General features: G+C 33.7%; 2 protein-coding genes across 9 annotated transcripts; both read left to right on the top strand.

Moving 5' to 3' along the window:
- The first annotated feature begins 2,280 nt into the window (after positions 1-2,280).
- LOC113850176 (U-box domain-containing protein 4) lies at positions 2,281-6,032 on the top strand. The gene is made up of 2 exons (XM_027480585.1): positions 2,281-2,704; positions 4,909-6,032. The coding sequence occupies exons 1-2, from the start codon at positions 2,391-2,393 to the stop codon at positions 5,759-5,761; spliced, it is 1,167 nt and encodes a 388-aa protein (XP_027336386.1). The 5' UTR covers positions 2,281-2,390; the 3' UTR covers positions 5,762-6,032.
- Positions 6,033-7,706: 1,674 nt separating this feature from the next.
- Positions 7,707-22,688, top strand: LOC113849315 (protease Do-like 7). 8 transcript variants are annotated; one of them, XM_027479141.1, is made up of 25 exons: positions 7,723-8,217; positions 8,310-8,380; positions 8,781-8,915; positions 9,451-9,509; positions 9,595-9,631; positions 10,036-10,161; positions 10,301-10,390; positions 11,739-11,804; positions 11,897-11,953; positions 12,041-12,106; positions 12,761-12,868; positions 13,529-13,609; positions 13,860-13,909; positions 14,254-14,419; positions 15,496-16,002; positions 16,939-17,121; positions 17,212-17,317; positions 18,071-18,241; positions 18,324-18,403; positions 19,168-19,251; positions 19,701-19,928; positions 20,454-20,669; positions 20,810-20,967; positions 21,599-21,710; positions 22,159-22,678. In XM_027479141.1, exons 1-25 carry the CDS (start codon positions 7,932-7,934, stop codon positions 22,333-22,335), a joined length of 3,420 nt encoding a protein of 1,139 aa, XP_027334942.1. In that variant the 5' UTR covers positions 7,723-7,931; the 3' UTR covers positions 22,336-22,678. The 8 variants fall into 8 exon arrangements, with proteins under 8 accessions (XP_027334944.1, XP_027334942.1, XP_027334945.1 ...); XM_027479144.1 differs by lacking the exon at positions 19,168-19,251 and having other exon boundaries at positions 15,496-15,767; positions 15,879-16,002; XM_027479145.1 differs by lacking the exon at positions 19,168-19,251 and having other exon boundaries at positions 15,496-15,622; positions 15,758-16,002.
- The last annotated feature ends 1,100 nt before the right edge of the window (positions 22,689-23,788 follow it).

The raw sequence follows: 23,788 nt of genomic DNA on the forward strand, positions 1-23,788 counted from the left end.
TAGTAATGTGTCAATAAACACACACTGTTCATCCTCCAATTAGGTGTCTTTCCCTACCTTCAGCATATTTTAAAGATTACATCGCCTTCGCCGATTTCCGTTTTACACACTGCAACAAAAAACTGCAAAACTGGGTTGTTAAAATGTAATAAAACTGGGTTAATTAAAGGGCATTTATTATAGTTGAAAATTAACATAAAATAAGTTTAGTTATTATGAATTTAACTATAAAAAACTATCTATTATTTTTGCCTAATAATCGGAGTTTTTCAACCCAATAATTTATTCATACCCACAGTGTATCTGCTATTTAATAGTTTATAAGCAATTATGTTGATGGTGAGACAGATGATGACAAGAAAATAATAAAGGGAATAATGTTATATTCTACAAATATGATCAGAAATATTTTATAACTGGTATTTTCTTTTGAAATTTAATTTTAAAATTTATATTTGAATTTATTAACATAGAAATATAATTGTGTGTGTATATATATATATATAATATAATACACACTAAGAAATAATTATAGTTAAAAATGGTAAATGATCCATTTTTTTAATGAAATGGACGTTTTTATTGTATAAAAAAATACATTAACAAAACAAATATAATTACTAGTTTTTAAATTAGTATATAGTTTTTTTTTCATAATAATTTAATATTAAAACATTTATATTTCATTATCTGATGACTTAATTTTCTAGAGTCTTAGTTAGTGAAAAAGAGCTATGAATACGTATATCCATTGAATTGACAGGAGCAACCTTCGAAAATATAACCCAAGTTATAGACAGGTTCTGTATCCAATGCACCATAAAAAGGGCTGCTCCTGTATCTCTATCCATCCCTGTAAACACTGCTTTGGAATATGCTTGATGGACTGGAAATCTACTATATTCTTACCATTAATGCATCAAGCGACGTAACATTAAATGTAATTAACCAGATAATCAAATGGTTGATACGACGAAAGTAAATAGTTAATCTTAAAGGTAAAACATAACTACTTAATCTCTTGAAATAGTGTATAATGATTTTTTCCTTTTTAATATTGTGTGCATACATAACTAGTATATAAAAATAGAGAAAATGCATGCAATTTTTAAAAACAACAACCATCAACATGTAAGAAAAATGAACAATAAATAAGATTTATGTAATTTTTATTCTTTATTTGTCGCTATTTTTTTTACACCTACATATAATTTTCTGAAGTCAGATTGAGCTTCATGATATTTTGTCGTATTATCATATCGGTAAAGCATAAGAAGATCATCATTTTGCTTTTGTCCAGTAATACGAAGGTCTCCGAATTAACCAAATGTGAGACTATTGCTTTTTATTTGTCTTAATTAAGTTTATTCACACATCCGATAATATATTGATTTAATTAAATTAGTACTGAAGAGCTTGACATTTGCATTTTCTTTAATATTTCGTATTTAATTTAATCTGAATCGCGCAGCTGAACGTAGTAAATAAATTTACCATTGTATATATAAAATTTTAATTTTCTTTAACGAAACTTACATTTTCTTTTCTTTGACAATTGAATCAAATGATAACTTCAATGATAAATTAATTCATAAAAAACTGATAAAATGAGCACGTTTAACAATCAAAATGGCAAGGAACTTGTATTAGAATGAACTAAACGAATCAAATTGAATGGGGATATTATTTTCTATTTCCCCACTTGAAAATCCATTTGTTAAATTTCACAAGCCTACCGACGATATACCCTCGACAATGCTAGGAAAGCAAATATTCCATGTCCTTATAGTCCTAGCGATTATAAAATAATAATTGAATCAATTTCATGACACCGTTCCAAAAGAAAATAAATTGCTTCAGAACCTTAATTTTAACACGTGGATGGGACATATTGGCCATTTCGAAAATCTACAAAAAAGATAATAATAATACTGGACCCAAGAAAACAAGGTCTACAAAAATAGAGTGATTGAATACTAGACCAACATAACATAAATCCAAAAGAATAATTAAAAAATAATATAAATAAAATAAATATTTCCAATCCCACGAATCGGAATTATTTTAACTTAATCTTTAATTTTTACTTTGTACAATTATATTTAAAAATGAATAAAATAAATGAATCATATTCTGAAGTTTTTTTTACCAAACTACCGAACCAACAACTACTTTCTCTCTCCTGAAAAAAAAAAACTGTTTTCTCTCTCTACATCGCTCTCTCTTTCTATCTCTACGAACTTTGTCTTATAAGTTATAATAACTGTTGCTTAACGCCTCTCCCAGAACCTCAACCCCCAAGAACACTTTGCGTTTCTCAGCCTCTTCAAATCACCCAGATTTTTTTCTTTCTTTGTTTCTCTCTCTAGCCTTCTCTCACTACCCTTTCCATGGAGAGTCCTCATTCTCTCTCTCCTTCTTCTTCGTCCTCTTCTTATTCTTCCGACGGCGTTAGCTTCGAAACGGAGGAGCCGAGGACGCCGTTGGCCGTGCGGCGAGCTTTGCAGCTGCTGAACTCCGGCGAGCCCGAGCTGCGGCTCCAAGCCGCCCGGGACATCCGGCGGCTCACGAAGACGTCACAGCGCTGTCGGCGCCAGCTCGCAGAAGCTGTCGGTCCACTCGTTTCCATGCTCCGAGTCGACTCGGCCGAGTCACACGAACACGCTCTACTCGCCTTGCTTAATCTCGCCGTCAAAGATGAAAAGTACCTAACTTCTTCCCTTTCTTTCTTCTCCTTCTTCCATCGACTATTAATAATTTATATTATTACCCCTTAAAAAAATCTGGGTAATTATATGTTTATATGAAAATAAAAACCCTAAATGATTAACTAATTAAGTAGTGTTAATTTTTTTTAATGGATTGTAGCTTTTGTGTGAAATTGTAATTAATTAATTTGTTTATTTCTATGGTTTTCGTTGTTTGTTTGACGTGCTTTTTCGATTCTGAGAATTCGTGAGCTTTATGAAACATATGCGATACCTTGAAACCATCGAGTAGGGGATTCGATAGAGAATTGAAATAAAAAATGTCAATTTTGGATTTGATGTATTTGTATAATATAGTAGGATACATGGTGTTATACTTTGAGATTCTGATTCTGTTCTTTATTCTGTCCCCTCAGTTTCCTTTTACTTTCTTTCTTTCTTTTTTATTTGCATCTGATTGGTGGGTATATAAAGGAAACTATGGTTTGCTTTATTTTATTTTATTTTTTGAGTGAGATGGTTAGATTTTCGTTTTCATAGTCTAGCTACACATTTGTTAGGAAAGATGATGATTTATACATATATTTTTGGGTGGTGCGTGGTGGGTTGGTGGGTAATTACCACCTTTGACAGAAAATAAGAAAAACCTCTTTTTCATGGCTTAGAATGCAAGAGGGACATATTTTTGTGATTGATTGAATTCTTGAAAATATTTTGATATATGAAAAGAGAAAATAGGTATTTATTTTCCTGTTATTATTATTGTTTTAAATTTTGTTGAATTTTGTGTATTGTGGTGAGTACTATGTCATGTTTTAAGAGTACTAGAATGTCTGTTAAATTGCTTTATCAATGATAATTGTTTTTGATAGCTGAAATGCATGCATGCTAATACTAAATCACAAGAAAGAATTGGATGCTTTATTGTGTAAGCTTATCCGATTACGAGGTGGATTTCCTTTGTTTCACATGGTGCACTTTCTTTTTTACCTTTTGTTTCTTTTCCTTTTTCGCGTATGTCTTATTCCTGAAGTAATCTTTTTATCATTTATTGCAGCGGGTCAAATTTCACCTCCTAGCAAATGGAATAGTTGTTAATTCCTTTAAGTTGCTTTCGCTTCTAGTCAGTAACTAATATTTGCATAAAGCAGCGCTAGTTAAAACATTAAATATCTGTCTGCTCTATTCTGAATATGGTCATCTAGATGACGAATAATGCCTTATTTGTCAAATACGGAAAATAGCCAACGAGTTAAAAAAGAAAGCCATTCAGCATACCTTAATGACTCTTAGGACGTAGAAATGGGATAATTCTAATCGCTATTAGGGATTTAATTACTGTGCTTGGTCTTTCTGGAGATGGTTCAGATCTCTCTGCTATGAACGTGGTGTTCAACCACTGAATGACATTTTTCCTATTGCTCTCCTCATTAAGGTTATGTTTGTTCGAGTAAAGAGTGGGATAGACGCTTTTGATATTTACTCGTTGTTGCTTGGGTAGAGGATGGAAAATCACTTTCGTGCTGTAGGAGTAGGAGTGACCAGAATTTGTGGGGTGGGTGATGGCAATGAGTTTCACTCTACTTTCAACCTCTCTATATTTTTGTTATACCAAACAATTGTGAAGTGATTTTCATTCCAAAATTTCCACCTCCCCCTCTTCCACCCGTGCACAACAAGCATAGCCTAAAATTTCTTGTTTTGGCTCGTGTTTTTGATACACGGTTATTGTAAATTTAGATCCTGTTGAGAAGAGAAGATTGTACTTCTTTTAGATTTGTCTACATCAGTATTCTCGTTACTGTTTCCTTTGTAGCATGACATGGTTCGTCTGTTACATCTAAGACCTGAATGGGTTCTTTCAGGTTGTGATTGAATATAATGCCATTAACTAGATAAATATAGCAGTTACTAAAAGATACAAAGATTTTGATTTCTTTTGCCTGGCGTATCTGATTTTACTTTATAGCTTGATGAAAACTATAGCAGTTAATCATGAACTAAATATTGGCTTGTCTGTTGTATCCTGCGCTCTTTATTTTGTTGCGTTGCCATTACACAAGTATCAGCCAGTTAGTCTTTATTTCTTTTGCGGTTCAGAATCCAGATGTTTCAGATTCAGTGCTAATGAACTATTTGCTAGGTAATCGTTAGTATTAATTCAGTCGTATTCATGAGTTGAACTGGTCTTTTCTTGCAGGAATAAAATCAATATTGTGGAGGCTGGTGCATTAGAACCGATAATCAGTTTCCTCAAGTCACAAAATCTAAATCTGCAGGAGTCTGCAACTGCATCTTTGCTCACACTATCTGCCTCTTCAACCAACAAACCAATTATTAGTGCTTGTGGTGCCATCCCTCTTCTGGTGGAGATCCTTCGAGATGGAAGCCCCCAAGCTAAAGCTGATGCAGTGATGGCTCTATCAAATTTATCGACACACCCTAATAATCTCAGCATAATTCTTGAGACAAATCCAATCCCTTTCATAGTTGATCTTCTTAAGACCTGTAAAAAATCCTCGAAAACAGCCGAAAAATGCTGTGCTTTGGTAGAGTCCTTGGTAGATTATGAGGAGGGCAGAACTGTGCTGACATCTGAAGAAGGTGGGATTCTTGCAGTTGTGGAAGTTCTTGAAAATGGCACTCTCCAAAGTAGGGAGCATGCGGTTGGAGCACTGTTGACAATGTGCCAAAGTGATCGATGTACATACAGGGAACCAATTCTTAAAGAAGGTGTCATTCCAGGACTTCTTGAGCTTACTGTTCAAGGAACACCCAAGTCTCAGTCAAAAGCACGCACTCTTCTGCAGTTACTGAGAGAATCTCCTTATCCAAGATCTGAAATTCAACCTGACACTCTTGAGAATATAGTATGCAACATCATATCCCAGATTGATGGGGATGATCAATCTGGTAAAGCAAAGAAGATGCTGGCTGAGATGGTCCAAGTCAGCATGGAACAGAGTCTCAGACATTTACAGCAAAGGGCTCTCGTGTGCACCCCAAGTGATCTGCCTATAGCTGGCTGTGCTTCTGAAGTTTCTTCAAAATGATAGTTCCCTTTTCCAACCCTTTCTCACTTTTTTCTTTGCACCTGGGGTTTGTGAGATAAATTTCCATAGTAAAAAGGTAAAGAAAAAGAAGAAGAAGAAGAATAATACGTAGTAGAGTATGCCAGTCCAGGCCGTTGTGGAGGTACCGAGTGACTGGTAATTGTCAATAAACGAAGTTGCAAGAACCATGATTTTGTAGTTGGTTTGTAAAGAAACTGTTGTATAAAATGACATGCAAGTAGTAAAGGCTCTTCGATCAATTCTTGTTCTCCATTTCTGCAATGACTTGGGCCCGATTATTTTGAAACATATTAGAATTAATTTTGATAGAATTCTTTTTGAATTGCCAAACGTAATTGAGATATATATCAAAATTGGTTTTTACTGAAATATGTGTTTCAGTAAAATATATATAAGAATTAATTTTCTTACTATAAATCAAACACATTAGTATTAATAATATTTCAATCGATATTTGACGGATATTCATCAATTCAACACTCTTGATATGTAGATGAAAGATTGGCTAATCTATCAGCCACTGAATTAGCATCTCGCCTCACATGATTAATTCTTAGAAGTATTAATTCCCAGCATATTCATACCTTTTGTTTGGTCGAACAGCATATTCATATTGAATCTACATGACATGAGTCTTAAACTGTTAGGGCCTTAGGGAGCTTGACTTTGTAATTAAGAAATAAAAAAATAAAATGTAAAGCATTTTAAAGATGATTTTTTTCTTTGCTGGTATTTTAACACATATGTAAAGTTTTTTCTCCAAACAAAATTTTCCTAAAAATAGAAATAAAATGTTTTTTAAAAATAAAAATTTGACATTTTTGAAGATTTTTTACATTGGGATTTGTATGCAAAACACTAAGGCGCATAATTAGCGTGCCAAAACAAACATAGATCGCTTTGACTTCATGTGACTTAAGTGAAATCACCCACTATATAAATAAGTAGAAAAAAAGTTTGTTTGAAGTAGAAAAAACATATTTAAAAGTTGTTATATATTAGTTTACTATAACGACAAAGTTACAAATATTGTAGAGAGAATTTTTTTAATAATACTTGACTTATTTGTATCATTAATCATTTTACTATAAAATTTTTACGATTATAAAACATTATGTTACAAAAGTTAGAATATGAAAATAATATACAGATAATAAAGATGTTGTATAGGTTGTATTATTGAATATACAAGTTATTTAATTTGTAATGATAATTATGTGAGTATAATATTCAATTTTTAAGTTTAATTTTCAAAATTATGCATAATCAAAATATTTGTATCTATGCAAAAATGTTAATGTAACTTTGAAAATTCTAATCTGTAAAATTGAATTATTGGAACCTGTATTCCTCAATTAATTAACTTGTAGATAATTAACATGTAAAATAATTTTGTAATTCAACTCTCATAACTAACATGGTTCTAGTCAAGAAAAGTCAGGTTAAAATGACTTGTGTGTAAATTATAAATAGTGTCTAGTCAAATATAAGTTAAATTAAAATGTGTAAATTATAAATAGTCTCGTCTTTGTATTAAAAAAAATACATATTTTAAGTTGTTAGAAAAAACTGACATATTTATAGTTTTTTATTTTATTTATTAAAAATCCTTTTTTTTATGTCATGAGTAAATAAAAATGTTGCAGTCTGAGATATCCCACAGAACATCATGGCTAGTGGCTACTTTTATCTATTGTACAAGTGCAACACAGTTGTGAAAACAATACTCAAAATTTAATAAATAAAACATCCATATTAAAGTTTAACCCAAAATACTTTATTAAATCTCTTTAATTTAACACAAATTTATATAACATTTTACAAACCAGGAAAGAGAAAAAAGAAAGGAAAAAACGAAAAGAGATTTAAGAAAGAAATAATTTGATTTATTATGACTATGATTGGTTCATTATTGAAAGAAAGAAGGAATAGCGGGGTTCATTTTTCATTGGCTGTGTTCTTCCCAAAACACGTTAAACGTATGCATTGAATTCCGTTGCGAGGCGCAGACCTCACCTCACTCAGTACTATACTTACTGATTGGCGTGGACTATTACACACATTTGTGACTTTCCGTGACTGCTTTTCATTCCTCAACCCTAAGCACACGCGCTGAGAGTGAACAAAACTATTAAGACCGTTCATCGAAATGGGAGATCCCGTCGAGAGGGTGGGATCGGAGGGTTTGGATTCCGGCGCCGCCATTAAGACTGATGGATTGTGCATGGAAATCGATCCACCATTTCAGGAAAACGTCGCCACCGCCGAGGACTGGCGCAAAGCTCTCAACAAAGTCGTCCCCGCCGTCGTCGTCCTCCGAACCACAGCTACTCGCTCCTTCGACACCGAGTCCGCCGCCGCCAGCTACGCCACTGGCTTCATAGTCGACAAGCGCCGCGGTATCATTCTCACCAATCGCCACGTCGTAAAGCCCGGTAACCAAGCCGATTTTGCTATTTGTCGTTTTGTTCTTCTTCCTGTGCCGAATTCGGCTTGTGTTGACGATCTTTCTGTTTCAAATGCGTAGGTCCTGTAGTTGCCGAAGCCATGTTTTTGAACCGTGAAGAGGTTCCGGTGCATCCGATATACAGAGATCCGGTGAGTGAAGTTGGTTTTCACTTTGCTGTTTTCGCTTTGGTTTTTCAATGTGCTTCCGCGAACCGTCGAATAAATTGGTGACTTAGTTGAGCCCTTTCTTTCATTTGATTGGAGTTTTGGACATTTTTAAATGTGTTCTGCTTCCTAGAAACTTCGTTGCGTGAGTGATCGCATGAGTATGAACTATGAACGCAGGTCTACTGTTACAAACATACAAAACCACAACAAACAATTGGTGTTTAAGCTGCTGCTTTTCAATAACAAGAAAAAAATCTGCTTATATGGTTTTTACCTATTTAAGCTGCTGCTACCTTCACTGCTATTATTGTGCTTAATTTCTTTGTTCCTCTTTCTCTGGGTGTCTGTCTATGCAACCAACTAAGTGCATACACTACTGCAGGTACATGATTTTGGGTTCTTTCGCTATGATCCTTTTGCTGTGCAATTTCTGAACTATGAGGAGATACCTCTTGCTCCTGAGGCTGCTTGTGTGGGACTAGAAATCAGAGTTGTTGGTAATGATAGTGGTGAGAAGGTATTACCTTAAAATTGACATCTCCGATATTGTCTGTTTCATGTTAATTTGTTTTTATTCAAATGCTTTGGACAAGCATGTTTCATTTGATAGTTCAATTCCATTTATTCTCCTCCCCTCTCCTCTATTGCAGTCTTGTATTTTTTTTCTTAATTGACTCTTGTAGGAAAAAGCTACATGGTTTCTAAGCTTATATCAACACTCATCAAATGGCTAATTGATGGTTTTCTTGGCTAACTGACCAAGCAATAGAACATTGTTGCATAAAGCACAATGGTAATGTATGTTGAGAAATATGCCTTTTTATTTCTCATCATGGTCAGTTTTCAAGATAGGTCTGCTAAATCCATTTGATGTCTTCAGTAAGGCCTTTGGTTTCTAATATCAAGTGATATATCAATATTAATTTTCTTAACATGACTGCACCAAATTGTTTTTCACTCATGTAAAAGGATAATGAGTTCTATTATTACCTTGGATCTATTTCTCCCAAAAAAAAAAAATTTGTATAATATTTTGTGGCTTTTACTTTCAGGTTTCCATTTTGGCTGGTACTCTTGCTCGTTTGGACAGGGATGCTCCTCACTATAAGAAGTATGTTGTACTGTATCAGTATCTTTTTTGCGTATGAATTCTTCCATGAACAGGATTTAGATGGTGAAACTATTATTTGATGCAGGGATGGGTATAATGACTTCAACACATTCTATATGCAAGTAAGTGGGGAATAAATATTATTACATCATTTACATTAAAGTTTCAAATTATGAGTTTGTTCGTATTATTTTCTTTCTCCTTCAGATTTTAACATCCTTTAATTTCTTTTCTTGGTTCTATTTCTGCTGTATAGGTGTCTTGTAATTTGTTTTTTATCCAATGCATACTGAATGTTTCCTGAGTTATTTTTAAGATTGGCTTTTTTTTCTTTTTTTTTTGGGGGGGGGGGGGTTAAAACTCATTTTGGACCTGCATTTGTCAAACTAATTTGTGATTTGTCCAACTTGGTTTTAAAGTCTCTTTTAGAAAAGGTTTGCAATTAATGTACTTTACATGGTATGAATGTGTAGCAGTTGTCCATCCATCAATTGAAACCATATACCTACTGATTTTTGCATTTCAGGCAGCATCTGGGACCAAAGGAGGGTCAAGTGGTTCCCCAGTTATTGATTGGCAAGGCAGGGCAGTCGCCCTCAATGCTGGGAGCAAGTCATCAAGTGCATCAGCATTCTTTCTACCTCTAGAACGGGTGAGCTCTTGATATATATCTGCTGAACTTTTGTCTGAAACTTCCTGTAGTAACCAGGGAGAAGCACATCTCTTCTAGTGTGGAGCAACTAAATCAATTAGAACTAGTGAACAATTAAATGCAGTGATTTACATTTCAGGTTGTGAGGGCATTAAGGTTTCTTCAAAAGGGAACCGAAACTTATGTTGATAAATGGAAAGCTGTTTCTATACCTCGTGGTACGCTCCAGGTTTGTCAATTATTCTTTGCAGATTGTTCCTGTTGTGTTTTTCTCAAGATTTAATATTGATCTATTTTATTGAACTGAAGCTTGAATATTTTGTATGATGCATAGCAGTGAATAATATTCTCTATATTAGATTTCTTTTCAATGGAGTTTTCCTTGTAAATTGAAACATTTTGCTATGACAAAGGACCTAGTGGTATTTGTGGACATTTATAAGTTAATGTTATGTCTCGACTCTTGAAAGTCAAAATGATGTGTTAAGGTAGAAAGTTGTAGTCTTTGGGAGCCTGGAAGCATTAAGTATATAGCTTTACATTATTATCTTGGCCTGTTTGAGTGCTTATATTATGTTTCATTTGCAGTACCAATCATTTCATTGCCATTTGTTTTCTTTCTTTTTCGTCCATCTTTAAAGGATTTTTTCTCAATTCTTTCCCGTTCATTTTTTACTCTAGGTTTAAGAGTTGTGATTTCATTTTTTTTTTCTCCTTTCTCATTGACTCGTTTTGATACTTCATTGGTGGGATTATTATTTATTAGGAAATTGTTAAGGAGTAAATATTCTTTATTGTTGTATCCAAACAGATTTGCAAGAAAAACTATTTTTTCAGGAGTTGATACAAATACCAGCCTAGATTTGTCCATTTCATTTTCCTGAAACCATTGTTAAATTTCTTTCAGAGCACTGATTTTGTTGTAACTGTAACGATGTGAATTGACATATTTGGTTGTTGGTGTATTTTATAGACATTGAAAGTGATACCAACATGTTATATATGGTTTGAAACTGTTATTTTGTTCCCCATGTAATGTCAAATGCTTACTGTATGATTTCTTGCGCACTGTTTTATCATCTTCATTGAATCAAGTTTGTTTATAATTTTGATGGTCAATTGGCATTAAAATACTGACATATATTGTATTATTTAGTAATTTTGAGATAATTATTATTCCTCACCTTTAATTTGTTTCTTTTTTACTTGTTCAGATCATAAGATGATTCTAGATGCTTTGGTTGTAATTAGTAATTTCAAGATCCTCACATCTTTTTTCTGTTTGTCTGCTCACTACAGATGTGCTTTGGTAGTAATTAGTAATTTCGAGTTCCTCACATCTTTTATACGTTTGTCTGCTCATTACAGATGTGCTTTGATTGTAGAGATTTCTCACTTGTCATTTTGTAATTTCTAGTTGTTTTTTATTCCTTGCATCTCTAATCTGCTTATTTTTTGTTTCTTTTTTATATTGGATGAAATGTTTGTAGTTTTTTTCTCTTGGTTTTGTAAATGGATGTTTCCTTTGGATATGATGCAATCTTATTTAATTTCTACTTTGTGTAAAAATAATACAGGTGACATTTCTCCATAAAGGGTTCGATGAGACTCGTCGTCTTGGCCTCAGAAGTGAGACAGAGCAGGTTGTTTTGTTGTATGATTATCATGTTATCTTTACTGATTAGCAGTTTTCTTTAACTATGACCTGAATTGACACTTCCTGTAAATTTTGTAGATAGTAAGACATGCTTCTCCAGTTGGTGAAACTGGAATGCTTGTCGTGGACTCTGTGGTAAGCAAATTATGTAGAATGTTAATTTTTTTTTTAAAGTTGATCTTCCACTTCAATTTCGTTGGCTTTACTCCTTGACTTGTCTAGGTGCCAGGTGGTCCAGGTTATAAACATTTGGAGCCGGGTGATGTACTTGTTCGTGTCAATGGAGAAGTAAGCTCTTCTGAAGGGCAAAATTTTTGCTTCCCCGCCCTCCGCATTTCATTTTTGTTCTTTCTTGGGTTCTCTGTTTGTTCATGTTTGAAGTGAATTTAGTTTGTTTATTGTCCTTGGTAAAACACTAGGGTATGTTTCATCTAAAAGGAATGAGAATGGCTCATAAAAATGTCACGATTATGAAGGACTGTCGTAGAAGGAAAAAACAAGTTTAGGAGCAATTCATCTGGATGAAAGTAGTTGCACTGTTGTATCTCCAAACTGCTGCTTATGATAATTATGCTTAACTTAGGTTAGGTATGATGGCTAGGAGGGTGCAACTGGGAAAAGTAACAAATTTGAATTGCTTTTTTGTGTTACTGTTTTCATGTTTACTATGTATGTTTCATAGTTGTGTCCCATTTGTTGAAAAAAAGATTTTTGAGGTATGGATTTCTAGGATCCTAAATAATATAAACTTTGCATTTTTTAAGTTTTTCCTGTGTCATCTGAGTGATTATTGGTTTCAAGAATTTCTTTCTTGCACTTGGAAGGCTTAAAAAACAGGGTCTTTTGTTGTTGATGTACTGTTTGTGGTAGTGATTGGTATTCGACACAGCAGCCTCTTTTTCTAATCTGTTTCCTGAATTGTGACTCTGATATTTATTGCAGGTCATTACTCAATTCCTGAAACTGGAGACTATACTTGATGACAGTGTAAACCAGAATATTGAATTGCAAATTGAAAGGGGTGGTACATCAAAGAGTTTAACTTTATTGGTGAGATTTTGTGTGCTTGAATATTTCCTTTATTTGTACCTTTTGACATACCCAAATGCTTATATTTTCTATGGGAAGAGCTTCATGGTGGTCAACTTACAACTTCCACTCTTTCTGAAGTGAGGGGATGAAGGAACACTAATCGTATAAAATGTTAAACAAATCAAAAGCATCATTGAGATTATACTCTGTATATCCTTCTAATTTCCTCAAAATTTAGCCTGAGAATCTCTGAAAATACAGTTAATAGTAGACTATAGGCTCTTTTAGCAATTTTGTTTGTAAGTAAGAAAGTGGCTAATAGCAATTCTTAGGATTTTGTGATTCTTTGATCCTTTGTAACCAAATGCATGATAATTATAATTTTGAGAATTGAGATTGACTTAACATGTAACTTGATCATCCATTACACAGGTTAATGAAATATTAACTCAAAAGGCAAACCCAACCCCACACCTTGCATGTGCCACCCATGAAATAGGGATATATTTATCCATTAAGCAATATTGAACAGAAAAAAGCTGATGGAGACATAAAAGTAGTTTCTTTTTTGCTAATATGATCCTGGCTTTTGATTTTTACTGGCAGCTTGAAAAATGAAAATGTAATTATTGCTTACTGTTGTGCTAACTTCCCTTCTTTATAAAATTTTCATTTCAGGTGCAAGATTTGCACTCAATAACTCCTGATTATTTCTTAGAAGTGAGTGGGGCAGTAATACATCCTCTGTCTTATCAGCAGGTTAGTTGGACTGTACTTGGAAATTGCAATGTTTTCTGTATTTTATGTTGTTTTCTCTAAAGAAAACATAGTGTAATATGATTTGGCTCAGTTTGTTTCCCATTGTGGTCAATGCAACATAATTATCTAAACTTGTGTCATACAACTCTCAATATGTTAATCACCCCTCCCTACCTTAGGTTGCTTCTGTTATTCTAATTTACACTATGTATCTCATTTTGGTTTTATTTCATTATCTTTTTTATTGCAGGCTAGAAACTTCCGTTTCCATTGTGGTCTTGTTTATGTTGCTGAACCAGGGTACGTATGTGTAGATAAGCATTGACTACCAGCCACAGAATTGTAGATAAGTGCAGTTTACATTGATAGGTTTATACTCATAAAAATTATAGATAAAGCCAGTTGAATGAAATTGTTAATTTATTATAACTTTGTGGTGATCTTGTGAGTTTATTTGTCATATTTAAGAATTCCTTGAATTTGTTCATCACTCGACAAATTTGCAACTAACATTGAGTTCATTGTCCATTTTGTGTTCATCCACAAGGGTTGTTCCTGGAGGGAGTGGATCCCTTTGTTGTTTATTTAACAATTTTTGTATATAACACATTCTTTATTTAACATGTGATAATTACCTTTTGCAGATATATGCTCTTTAGAGCAGGAGTTCCTCGCCATGCAATAATTAAGAAATTTGCTGGCGAAGAAATATCTTCTCTTGAGGAACTAATATTAGTTCTCTCTAAGATATCTAGGGGTGCTCGAGTACCATTGGAATATATAAGCTATATGGATCGTCATCGAAGGAAGGTAATGGTTACTGTACAATCAAAATATATGATATTTTTGTTTCAAAAATATATGATTTTAACTTAATGCATATTTGCAGATACTGGTTATTTCCTGTTGTTTTGACTTTCATATAGAGCCGTGTTACCTTTTAAACTTTGATCTATATATTTGTGATAGGAACTGAGTGTTCTTATTGAATTAACACGAAAACCTCAGGGAATACCCCAGGTAGGACAAACAGAAAGATGAAATAACAGAAAATTAACAATTGCAAAATGGAACCTCTCCTATGGCAGCAGCCACACCCAATGACCTCCCAGATATATCCTACCTTTGTCAAATGTTCAGCTTCCATATATTCCCTCTCTTCCCTCGCATCCTCCCTCTCACCACCCTTGCCACATGTGCTAGTTTGTTACTTTGTTAGAATCTTGCTTAACAGCCTCCTTGCTCTCCTTTCCCATTTGACCACTTTTTCTTCTTTGGTATGTCTTTAATGGGGGTCCGAATGATTTAGACCCAACAATTTGCAATAAAATTATGTCTGAGTGTTTCATGATTATAAAACAACCCCTCATTTATTACATTGTGTTTATAATGTTTCAAAAAAAACATTGGACATTTCTATTGAAGTACCTTGCTATTTCTTTGGTCTATAAGATTTAGGATATGTAATCATATCCTTGTAATTATTTATACATGTGATTATCTATTTATATTAAGCATCAAACTTTATAAGGATTGTTTACATGTGAGTTTTTTATCCAACGGTGAATTTCATGTTGGGTTTATTCTAAAAAGGCTTAATGACGCAACTTTATTCTAACTCTATGGTGGAGTCTACTAGTATATTCATGTACCAGAGGGTCGGTACAACATCAATGTTTGCTGTTATTTATTTTTGTGGATATTTGATCTTGACATGTAGTGCTGATTCTAGAAGTGGATTGACTTCCTGATATCATAATATTTTCATATTAGTGGTGGGATATTTATATGCTTGTATTCCCTCAGTCCATCTATGCCCAGAGTTTTCTTGAAAGTATAACTCATTGCTGATTTTTGTTTAATAATCTTGGCTGATGGGACTGCAGTCTGTGTTAGTGACTGTTGATCGGCACGAATGGTATGCACCTCCCCGGATATACACTCGTGATGACAGTACTGGCCTCTGGATTGCCAGGCCTGCTTTTCAGCTTGATTGCCCTTTTCTATCATCTGGTGCTAAAGATGTTGGAAATCTTGCCAGACAGCCAGTTTCACTAACTGGTGAGCATGCTTGTGGGGGACATGTGTGTGAAGATAACAATCATGAGTTGGTTGATGGTGTCACTAGCATGGAAACCAATTATGAAGAACCTTCAGAGTATGTATCACACCACAATGCATCTGATGGCATGATGAAAAAACGAAGAGTGGATGAAGATTTATCAGCAGATGGAAGTGTAGTTGCTGACTTTTCCTTAAATGATACCAGGGAAACTAAGCTAGAAAAATCAAGTGTTATACAGGATGATGTGTTAATGGACTATCAGGGTGCAACTGCAGCAAATGCATCAGTTGCTGAACGTGTGATTGAGCCTACTCTTGTGATGTTTGAGGTACTGTTATTGAAATTATATTGCAATTTTGATTAGTGGATTCACTGAAAAGTGTGGAGTGCATGAATTGTTCTGACATAATATGATAAGTTGGATCCTCCTTGAGTTTCATGATGCCCTGATTAAGAAGTACCAAAACTTTTACTAATTTAGGTGTTTTTGAAGATTTTAAGATGAGTGTTTGGTTTGCATTTATAAAATTCATACAATATATGTTTTTTTATCAAAGTATCAGAAATTAACAATTTTTTGTGGTTTTAAGATGAATTTCAGTTAATTTTTCTTGATTTGATTTAATTGGAATTTAACTTTAATTGATGAGGAAGTGTTTCAACAATGATTAGTTGCATTTTGACATGTATTTCTGATATTTGGAAATGAAAAATTTTCATTATTTGAACCTTTCAAGCACTCAAAAGCTATGACCCCAACTATGTTAATTTTTATTTTAAAGGTATATTATTATACATTTTGGTATTCATTTTCAACATTTGTTTGACATATCCTAGAACTTCTAGAACTGATGTGTGTCCTACCTTGTGATCTACAGCAGGGTCTCCCATCTGTTCTTCATTAGCAACCTTTTATTTGTCTTAACTGTGTTTTGGTCCAAATTTCCTATCAACCTTTTATTTGTTAGATGGGAATTCAGCAATATAGCTTCTGGTGTTCCTTGATCTATTTTTCAAAAAGAAAAAATCTTATCTTTTTTATTTTTTATTTTTTTAACATTACTGCACTTTGAGTGTCTAAGTTCATGAATTTTGCGCATCTCTATTTTTCTAATTACAATTTATCTGGATTATATAATCCCTTTTATGAGTTAGAAAAAAATGCTTGATGTTGTAGCGTGGTAGACTTGCTGGTTTTCCAATGGTTTTTAAATTATTCCTATCACATGAAACTTCTTTTACTATAATCCTGTGGGGTATGCAGGTTCATGTTCCTCCATCTTGTATGCTTGATGGTGTTCACTCACAGCACTTTTTTGGAACTGGTGTCATAATATATCACTCCCAAGATATGGGATTAGTTGCAGTTGACAAGAATACAGTGGCAATATCTGCCTCGGATGTGATGCTATCCTTTGCTGCTTTCCCAGTTGAAATTCCAGGAGAGGTAATTTTTTATTTTTCTTTAAAGAATGGGAAACTAATAAAATAAATGAATAAAAAGTAGGCTGTCTTATTATCCCTCTGTTAATTGCAGGTGGTATTTCTCCATCCTGTTCACAATTATGCTCTCATATCATATGATCCCTCTGCTTTGGGACCTATTGGTGGTTCAGTGGTTCGTGCTGCAGAGTTACTTCCAGGTGTGTTTCACCATGTAATTGGCAAATTTCTGTTTCAATGTGACTTCATCTTTATCAGGTTCAGATTTGGGAATGAAAAACATGTTTCCATAGTTTGGCTAAATAGTTTATGAATAAAAATATATATATTTGGCTTAAATAATATTTTTAAAATAAATTTTTGGTTCCTAAAAATGTTATTTAGAATTAATCCTGATAAAAATTTTGCTATTATTTAGTTCCTAATATTTTAAAGGGTTAAAAAAATTAGTCTCTGTCTGGCTAAATAATAATAAAATTTTTAAATGATAAAGACTAATTTTTACCCCTTTAAAATTTTTACTAATAATTTTTTATAAGGAAAAATTCCACAAACAACATTGATAGGGACTAAAATCTTAATTAAACAAATTTTCTTTTATGATTTTCTGTTCTGAATTCCAATTTCTCCCGTTCCCTTTATGTCAATGAATATTTATGACCAGTGAGGATAGGATGCTAAGCACTGACGTGATAAACTTTCTGTAGACTTGTAATGTATGTATTGTAGTTGATGATCATTTTACATTTTCTAGTGGAAGTTAATTGCTTCAGGTAAATGATTAGTAACTCTAGCAAGGGACTAGGGAACATTTTAAAGGTAAAATGAGATTTTGTATGTAAAAGTGGACATTTTATATATAGATGATGTGAGAGGGAGGTTGAGGGTAGATGAACTTACACAATTATTCTTTTGTATTGTGGAAAAACTCATCTGTACATTTTCTTGTTCAGAGCCGGGGTTACGTCGGGGGGATTCTGTTTATCTTGTGGGGTTGAGTAGAAGCCTTCAAGCAACTTCGAGGAAATCAGTTGTTACCAATCCTTGTGCTGCATTAAATATAGGATCTGCTGATTCCCCTCGTTACAGAGCAACCAATATGGAAGTAATTGAGCTTGATACAGGTAAATTGGATGTTTGTTTTTTTTTTAACCAACATGTTACTTGTACAGATAGATGTCTTACTCTTCACGTATTTTTATTCAGATTTTGGTAGTACATTTTCGGGTGTGCTAACAGATGAACAAGGAAGGGTGCAAGCTATATGGGGAAGCTTCTCAACTCAGGTTTATAGCACTTATTCTCTCCTTGCTGGGATGGATCTGGACATTTTTCATTGGGCCAAGATAGTAAAATATGCTAAAAGCAAATGTGATGATGAAACTAATTCTTAGTGACAACAATAAAAACCTCTTTTGAGCCTTCTTTGAACAGCTTACGCTTTCAGGAGAGTTCATCCTTTGGCACACTACGAGTGCCTTTTTTAATTGACCATCAGAATTTCAAACTTTCTGCTTCTTTCTTTTATTTTTAATAAATTCATTCGGGACTAGATTTGGGTCTGCCTGTGCAATGTTCACACTTCAAACCCTCCCCCTCCCCCCTCCCTTTTTTTATTTCACATGACGGAGCATGTTGGAAATTATAGTTAAAACTATTCTTAGGCCTTCTTCTAACAGCTTTAACTTTGAGCAGAGTTGGTTGCTTGGCAGTTGACACTAATAAACCTTAATTTCTATTCTTTTGGTGAGTAGAAGTTCAGTAGGGGATGAGGTTGCCCCATTTCAAGATCAGGACATGCAAAACCTTTGCAAGGGCTTATGGCAGTTCTGTAATAACAAACTAATGAAGCACCGTTAGAAGGAATGCTGTCTGGTGCAACCTTAGTACTACTTTCTAAATAGAAATTAAAGAATAAGTAGACTTTAAACATTATGAGCAAAATCCCTGATGAGAGAGACTTTAAACAATGAAATGCTATGGTAGTTTTTGGTGTATTAATTTATTTAATATAATAAAAGCCTGACTTCAAATAGTTTTGTCCTCGTAGAAGAAGGACAAGAGAAGAAAGACGAAAACTGGAAAGAGACGAAAGAAGGCTATTTTTACTCGAACTTCAAAAGGCTACCTGATGGTGGGTTGGTCCTTGAAGTCTATAATGCCATTATTCATTTTCATTTAAAAGTCTAATATTAATTAAGGAAGGCCTAGGGTGGGTAATTTGGTCCTTGAAGTCTATATGCCATCATTCCTCTTCATTTATAATTGAAAAAATAAATATGGGAAAAACTTTGCCAAAGTTTTGATAGAAATTTCTTTGAAATATGGGACTCGTATAATATTGTTGCTTTCTTTTTCTTAAACTTTTCAGTTACAGGCTTTCCTGGCAGGTCAGGTTAACTAGCGTATGCACAGTTTGTGGCCTAGGGTGGGCCATGGCATTTAACTTATTTTAATTCGTTTTATTTTCATTTCTTATGGAATGAAAAAAGGGGGGGGGGGTTTATGTGATTAACCCTGTGAATTGTGGGGTACTTTTTATTTATTATTTATGCATGTGGATGCTGAAATGCTTTGTTTCAGCTGAAATTTGGTTGCAGTACATCAGAAGATCATCAATTTGTGAGGGGTATTCCGATTTATGCAATAAGTCAGGTCCTTGACAAGATTGTATCTGGTGCAAATGGGCCAACTCTTCTCATAAATGGTGTCAAAAGGCCTATGCCACTTGTCAGAATATTAGAGGTTGAACTTTATCCAACATTGCTTTCAAAAGCTCGGAGTTTTGGATTAAGTGATGATTGGATTCAGGTATGGATATATTCCTTTTATGGTTCGTGTTCTTACCTGTAGGATATCTATTTTCTTTCCTTATGTATGTAATATGTTGTATTATTTTTCACTTCAGCAATTAAAACTCAGCCTTACATATTTATGATGATCTGTTCATGGAAGAATTTACCATTTTAGATTTTAATCTTTCTGCTTAAGAACCAGATTTAAGGTTCTAGTTTAGCCCTTCTTGTACTTCATAAGATATTAGCAATCATAAGATCAGGTAGGAGAAACTTATGGGCTCTGATTGGCCCATCTGTTTGTTTATGTTGTGTGAACATTGCAAGGGGGCATTTGAATGCAGGAAGAAATGTTTCCTTCGATAAAAAGTCCCTTGGAATTTGAGAGAAAAAGCAATTACATGGTTTTATGTTGTCTCTTGTTTATATGTTGATTACTTATCATATTCCCTTATCTTCTTTAGCTCCTTGGAAGAACTAGCTTTGATATTACCATCATCATAATTTTGTATTTAATGGTTTTTGGTCACACTTATTGTAGGCTCTTGTTAAGAAAGATCCAGTAAGACGCCAAGTTTTGCGTGTAAAGGGTTGTTTGGCTGGATCAAATGCTGAGAATCTTTTAGAACAAGGGGACATGGTTTTAGCTATCAATAAAGAACCAGTCACATGTTTCCATGACATTGAAAATGCATGCCAAGCGTTAGACAAATCTTGCGCCAGTGACGGGAAGCTTCACATGACTATTTTCCGGCAGGTACACGAGAATATTTGCACCCTGATTAAAGTTATTTTGTTTTTATCTTTTGATTGAGTTTGTGGAGCCGGCCAGTTGAAACTTTTGTTTTTATTTGGCATGTGAATTATGCCTCAATGATTGATTTGCATGGCTGTCAGGGACAAGAAGTTGAGCTTGTTGTGGGAACAGATGTTAGGGATGGTAATGGTACTACTCGTGCAATTAATTGGTGTGGTTGTATTGTTCAAGATCCACATCCAGCAGTACGTGCTCTTGGATTTCTTCCTGAAGAAGGTCATGGTGTATATGTTGCAAGGTATGACTTTAACTTTGTGCCTGCAAATTTTAAACTTTGTATAGGGGTAAAAAAGTGGCTGCTTAATGGATAGCGGCATGGTCAGATTATTATAAGGAAAATTGTATGGGGGGCTATTGTAGTAATGAGCAAGATCGCTTAGGTGTTTGCAAACACATGTCATGCCAGCTTCATTTTTTATGGCCTTTGAATCTTTGATCTTGGTCTAGATTGTTAAATGTATTTTCTAAATCGTAATAATAATATGACATTTACTCAACAGTCCCACTCATAGTTGTCCACACCAATATACCTGTTTAATTATAGAAATTGAGCACTTGTCTAGTTATCTTGATACGTCTGCATTATTTCATTCAGCTCATCCACATACATTACTTCGAGGTCTGATAATTTTTTGTTTTTGTCTCAGTCTAATCTTTTGGAACGCAGACTCAATTTTTCCTTTCATTTAAAACTACTATATTTTATAAATAAATAAATAAATAATTTCATCCGTTTTCATTGTTCCTTACTATTTTTTAATACTCTTATGTGGACATACTGTATTGTGTCTCGTTGAACTTGCACCTGCTCTTGGATTGTGTGTTTGTTATGACTAAGCTTCTGCTTACAAAATTTGTCAAATTCACAGGTGGTGTCATGGGAGTCCTGTACATAGATACGGTCTATATGCTCTTCAGTGGATAGTTGAAATTAACGGAAAACCAACTCCAAATCTAGATGCTTTCGTTGACGTGACGAAGGTACAGAATTAGCTATGGACGGATGCAGCTTGCACTTATATGCTGTTACCTCCCTCCTCTTCTTTGTTGGAGCTTACATATAAATGTTGTCTATAGTGATCTTGAATTACACTACAATGCAAGGGATGTGTACATGTAGAACACCTACGGTACATGTTTCATGGAATATGAAGAAGTCTATTTTCCTTTAACTATTAACATGAAACATTTATGGAATTTGCAAACCTGTGATGTTTCTGCTGCAAGCAATTGCTTTTTCACGGCTGGGAAATCTGGATATTTCATGAAGAATATTGTAATTTTTGTCAGAATCTTATAGTACTGTTTGGTAACTTTGCATCATGATTTTTGGCTGGACATTTGTATCTAGGACTAGAAAGCTTGTTTTTCTTGGTAAATTATATATGTATTATAATTACTTGTTGAATGTTTGTTCAATAATTGGCAGGAACTAGAGCATGGAGAGTTTGTTCGTGTAAGGACAATTCACCTAAATGGGAAGCCACGAGTCCTAACATTGAAGCAAGATTTGCACTACTGGCCTACATGGGAATTGAGATTTGATCCAGACTCTGCAATGTGGCATCGTAATATAATCAAGACATTAAAGCACAGTACTGTATGAATGAGCAGAGTATGTTCTTACATATTCCTATGGATGCAGCCCCCCTGGAGCACAAAAAATCTCGTGGAAGGCATCTTCCAAGTTCAGAATTATGATTTAGCAGTGCTGCCTTGCTGCCGATGTTCGTTGTCCATAGATATTCTATCGCATTGCCATGACTGTTAAGTTACGAGGCATTCCATTCAGGCTGACAATGATTTATTTAGATTGTGTACCTCTTCATATAACCTGTAGGTTAATTATATTGGATACTGCAATACTTGGATGGATAATAGGAAAAAATTGCAATTAAATATTTAGTTTTTTTATATATTAACAGCAGAAAGAACTTTTCTTTGGCGTGTGAAGATTCTATCAACCCTCTTCCCTTGAATTTCTCGCCACTTCGTGACCATGTTAATAAGTAGCCCAGTTAGATCATTTAGTGTCAATTCACTAAAGAAAACAACACATGCTTCTATTTTCTTTTGCTTCCTGCTTTTTTCACACACACGTAATCAAATGATATATTAAATGTTCAACTAGATAAAATGATATATTCAATATTTTTATAAAAAATTACTGATTTAGTTATTGATTCATGTGATATTATCATAATGATTATACACAATTTTATACAATCTAAACAAATAATATGTAATTCAACAATAACCATTTATTTATGTTTAGAATAATATATCATATTTTAAAATAAATTAAAGGTTGTACAACTAATTAATTTTTGAATTATGTAAAATTTTGTAAATTTATTTTATTTTTAAGTAATTTTAAATTTAACACTTAAATTAATAAATATTATTTTTTTTAGAAAGTTATTACTCATGGGGATTTACTCGACTTGCCAGGTAAAGCCCCAAAAGAAATGATGCTATAACCCAAAAGGTTTGTCCATTAAGTTAAAGCACCGTATTAAACTTATTTTACTGTTATAAAATTATCATTCCCTTTTAAAATTAATCTCTCACCGAAAGAATGTGCGAAATAAAGAACAGGGAAAAATGGAAAGAAAGAAAGGAAGGTTGAAAATCAGATTTAGCATCTACTCTTTTGGCCATCGCTCACATTTTCACACACGTAAATGAACTGAAGTAACCAAACCAAGAGACTATTACAATTGTTTGCTTCCTTGTCGGTCAATTTTGTTGACTTGGTTCAAAACGGGGACTGTTAAGTTAATTTAATCTTTTGCCACGTCAAAACACATGGTTTTCTTTTCTTTTTTTAAATTCTGGTGCACATTAAGACACATGGTTTATAAACGACAAGTACACAATAACCTCGTGTTTAAAGGATTTAAATTTTAAACAAATGTTAATAACATATTCTTTTAAACATATTTTTATTGTTGGATAAAATTTATAAAAAATTATTAAAGGTGTATGATTCTACTCTCAATTAAAAAGTCTTGCTCATGCTTTCATAGTTTTTGACAAATTTCATTGAAGACTAAAAG

Source organism: Abrus precatorius, unplaced genomic scaffold (assembly GCF_003935025.1).
Source record: "Abrus precatorius isolate BTA unplaced genomic scaffold, Abrus_2018 Scaffold9, whole genome shotgun sequence".
Taxonomy (NCBI): domain Eukaryota; kingdom Viridiplantae; phylum Streptophyta; class Magnoliopsida; order Fabales; family Fabaceae; genus Abrus; species Abrus precatorius.

Coding starts and splice junctions, on each gene's coding strand:
- LOC113849315 (XM_027479141.1), top strand. CDS start 7,932: ATGGGAGATCCCGTCGAGAGGGTGGGATCGGAGGGTTTGGATTCCGGC. Junction 19,252..19,700: donor CTTCAAAAGGCTACCTGATG/GTGGGTTGGTCC, acceptor GCTTTGTTTCAG/CTGAAATTTGGTTGCAGTAC. Junction 20,968..21,598: donor CATGGTGTATATGTTGCAAG/GTATGACTTTAA, acceptor TCAAATTCACAG/GTGGTGTCATGGGAGTCCTG.
- LOC113850176 (XM_027480585.1), top strand. CDS start 2,391: ATGGAGAGTCCTCATTCTCTCTCTCCTTCTTCTTCGTCCTCTTCTTAT. Junction 2,705..4,908: donor CTCGCCGTCAAAGATGAAAA/GTACCTAACTTC, acceptor CTTTTCTTGCAG/GAATAAAATCAATATTGTGG.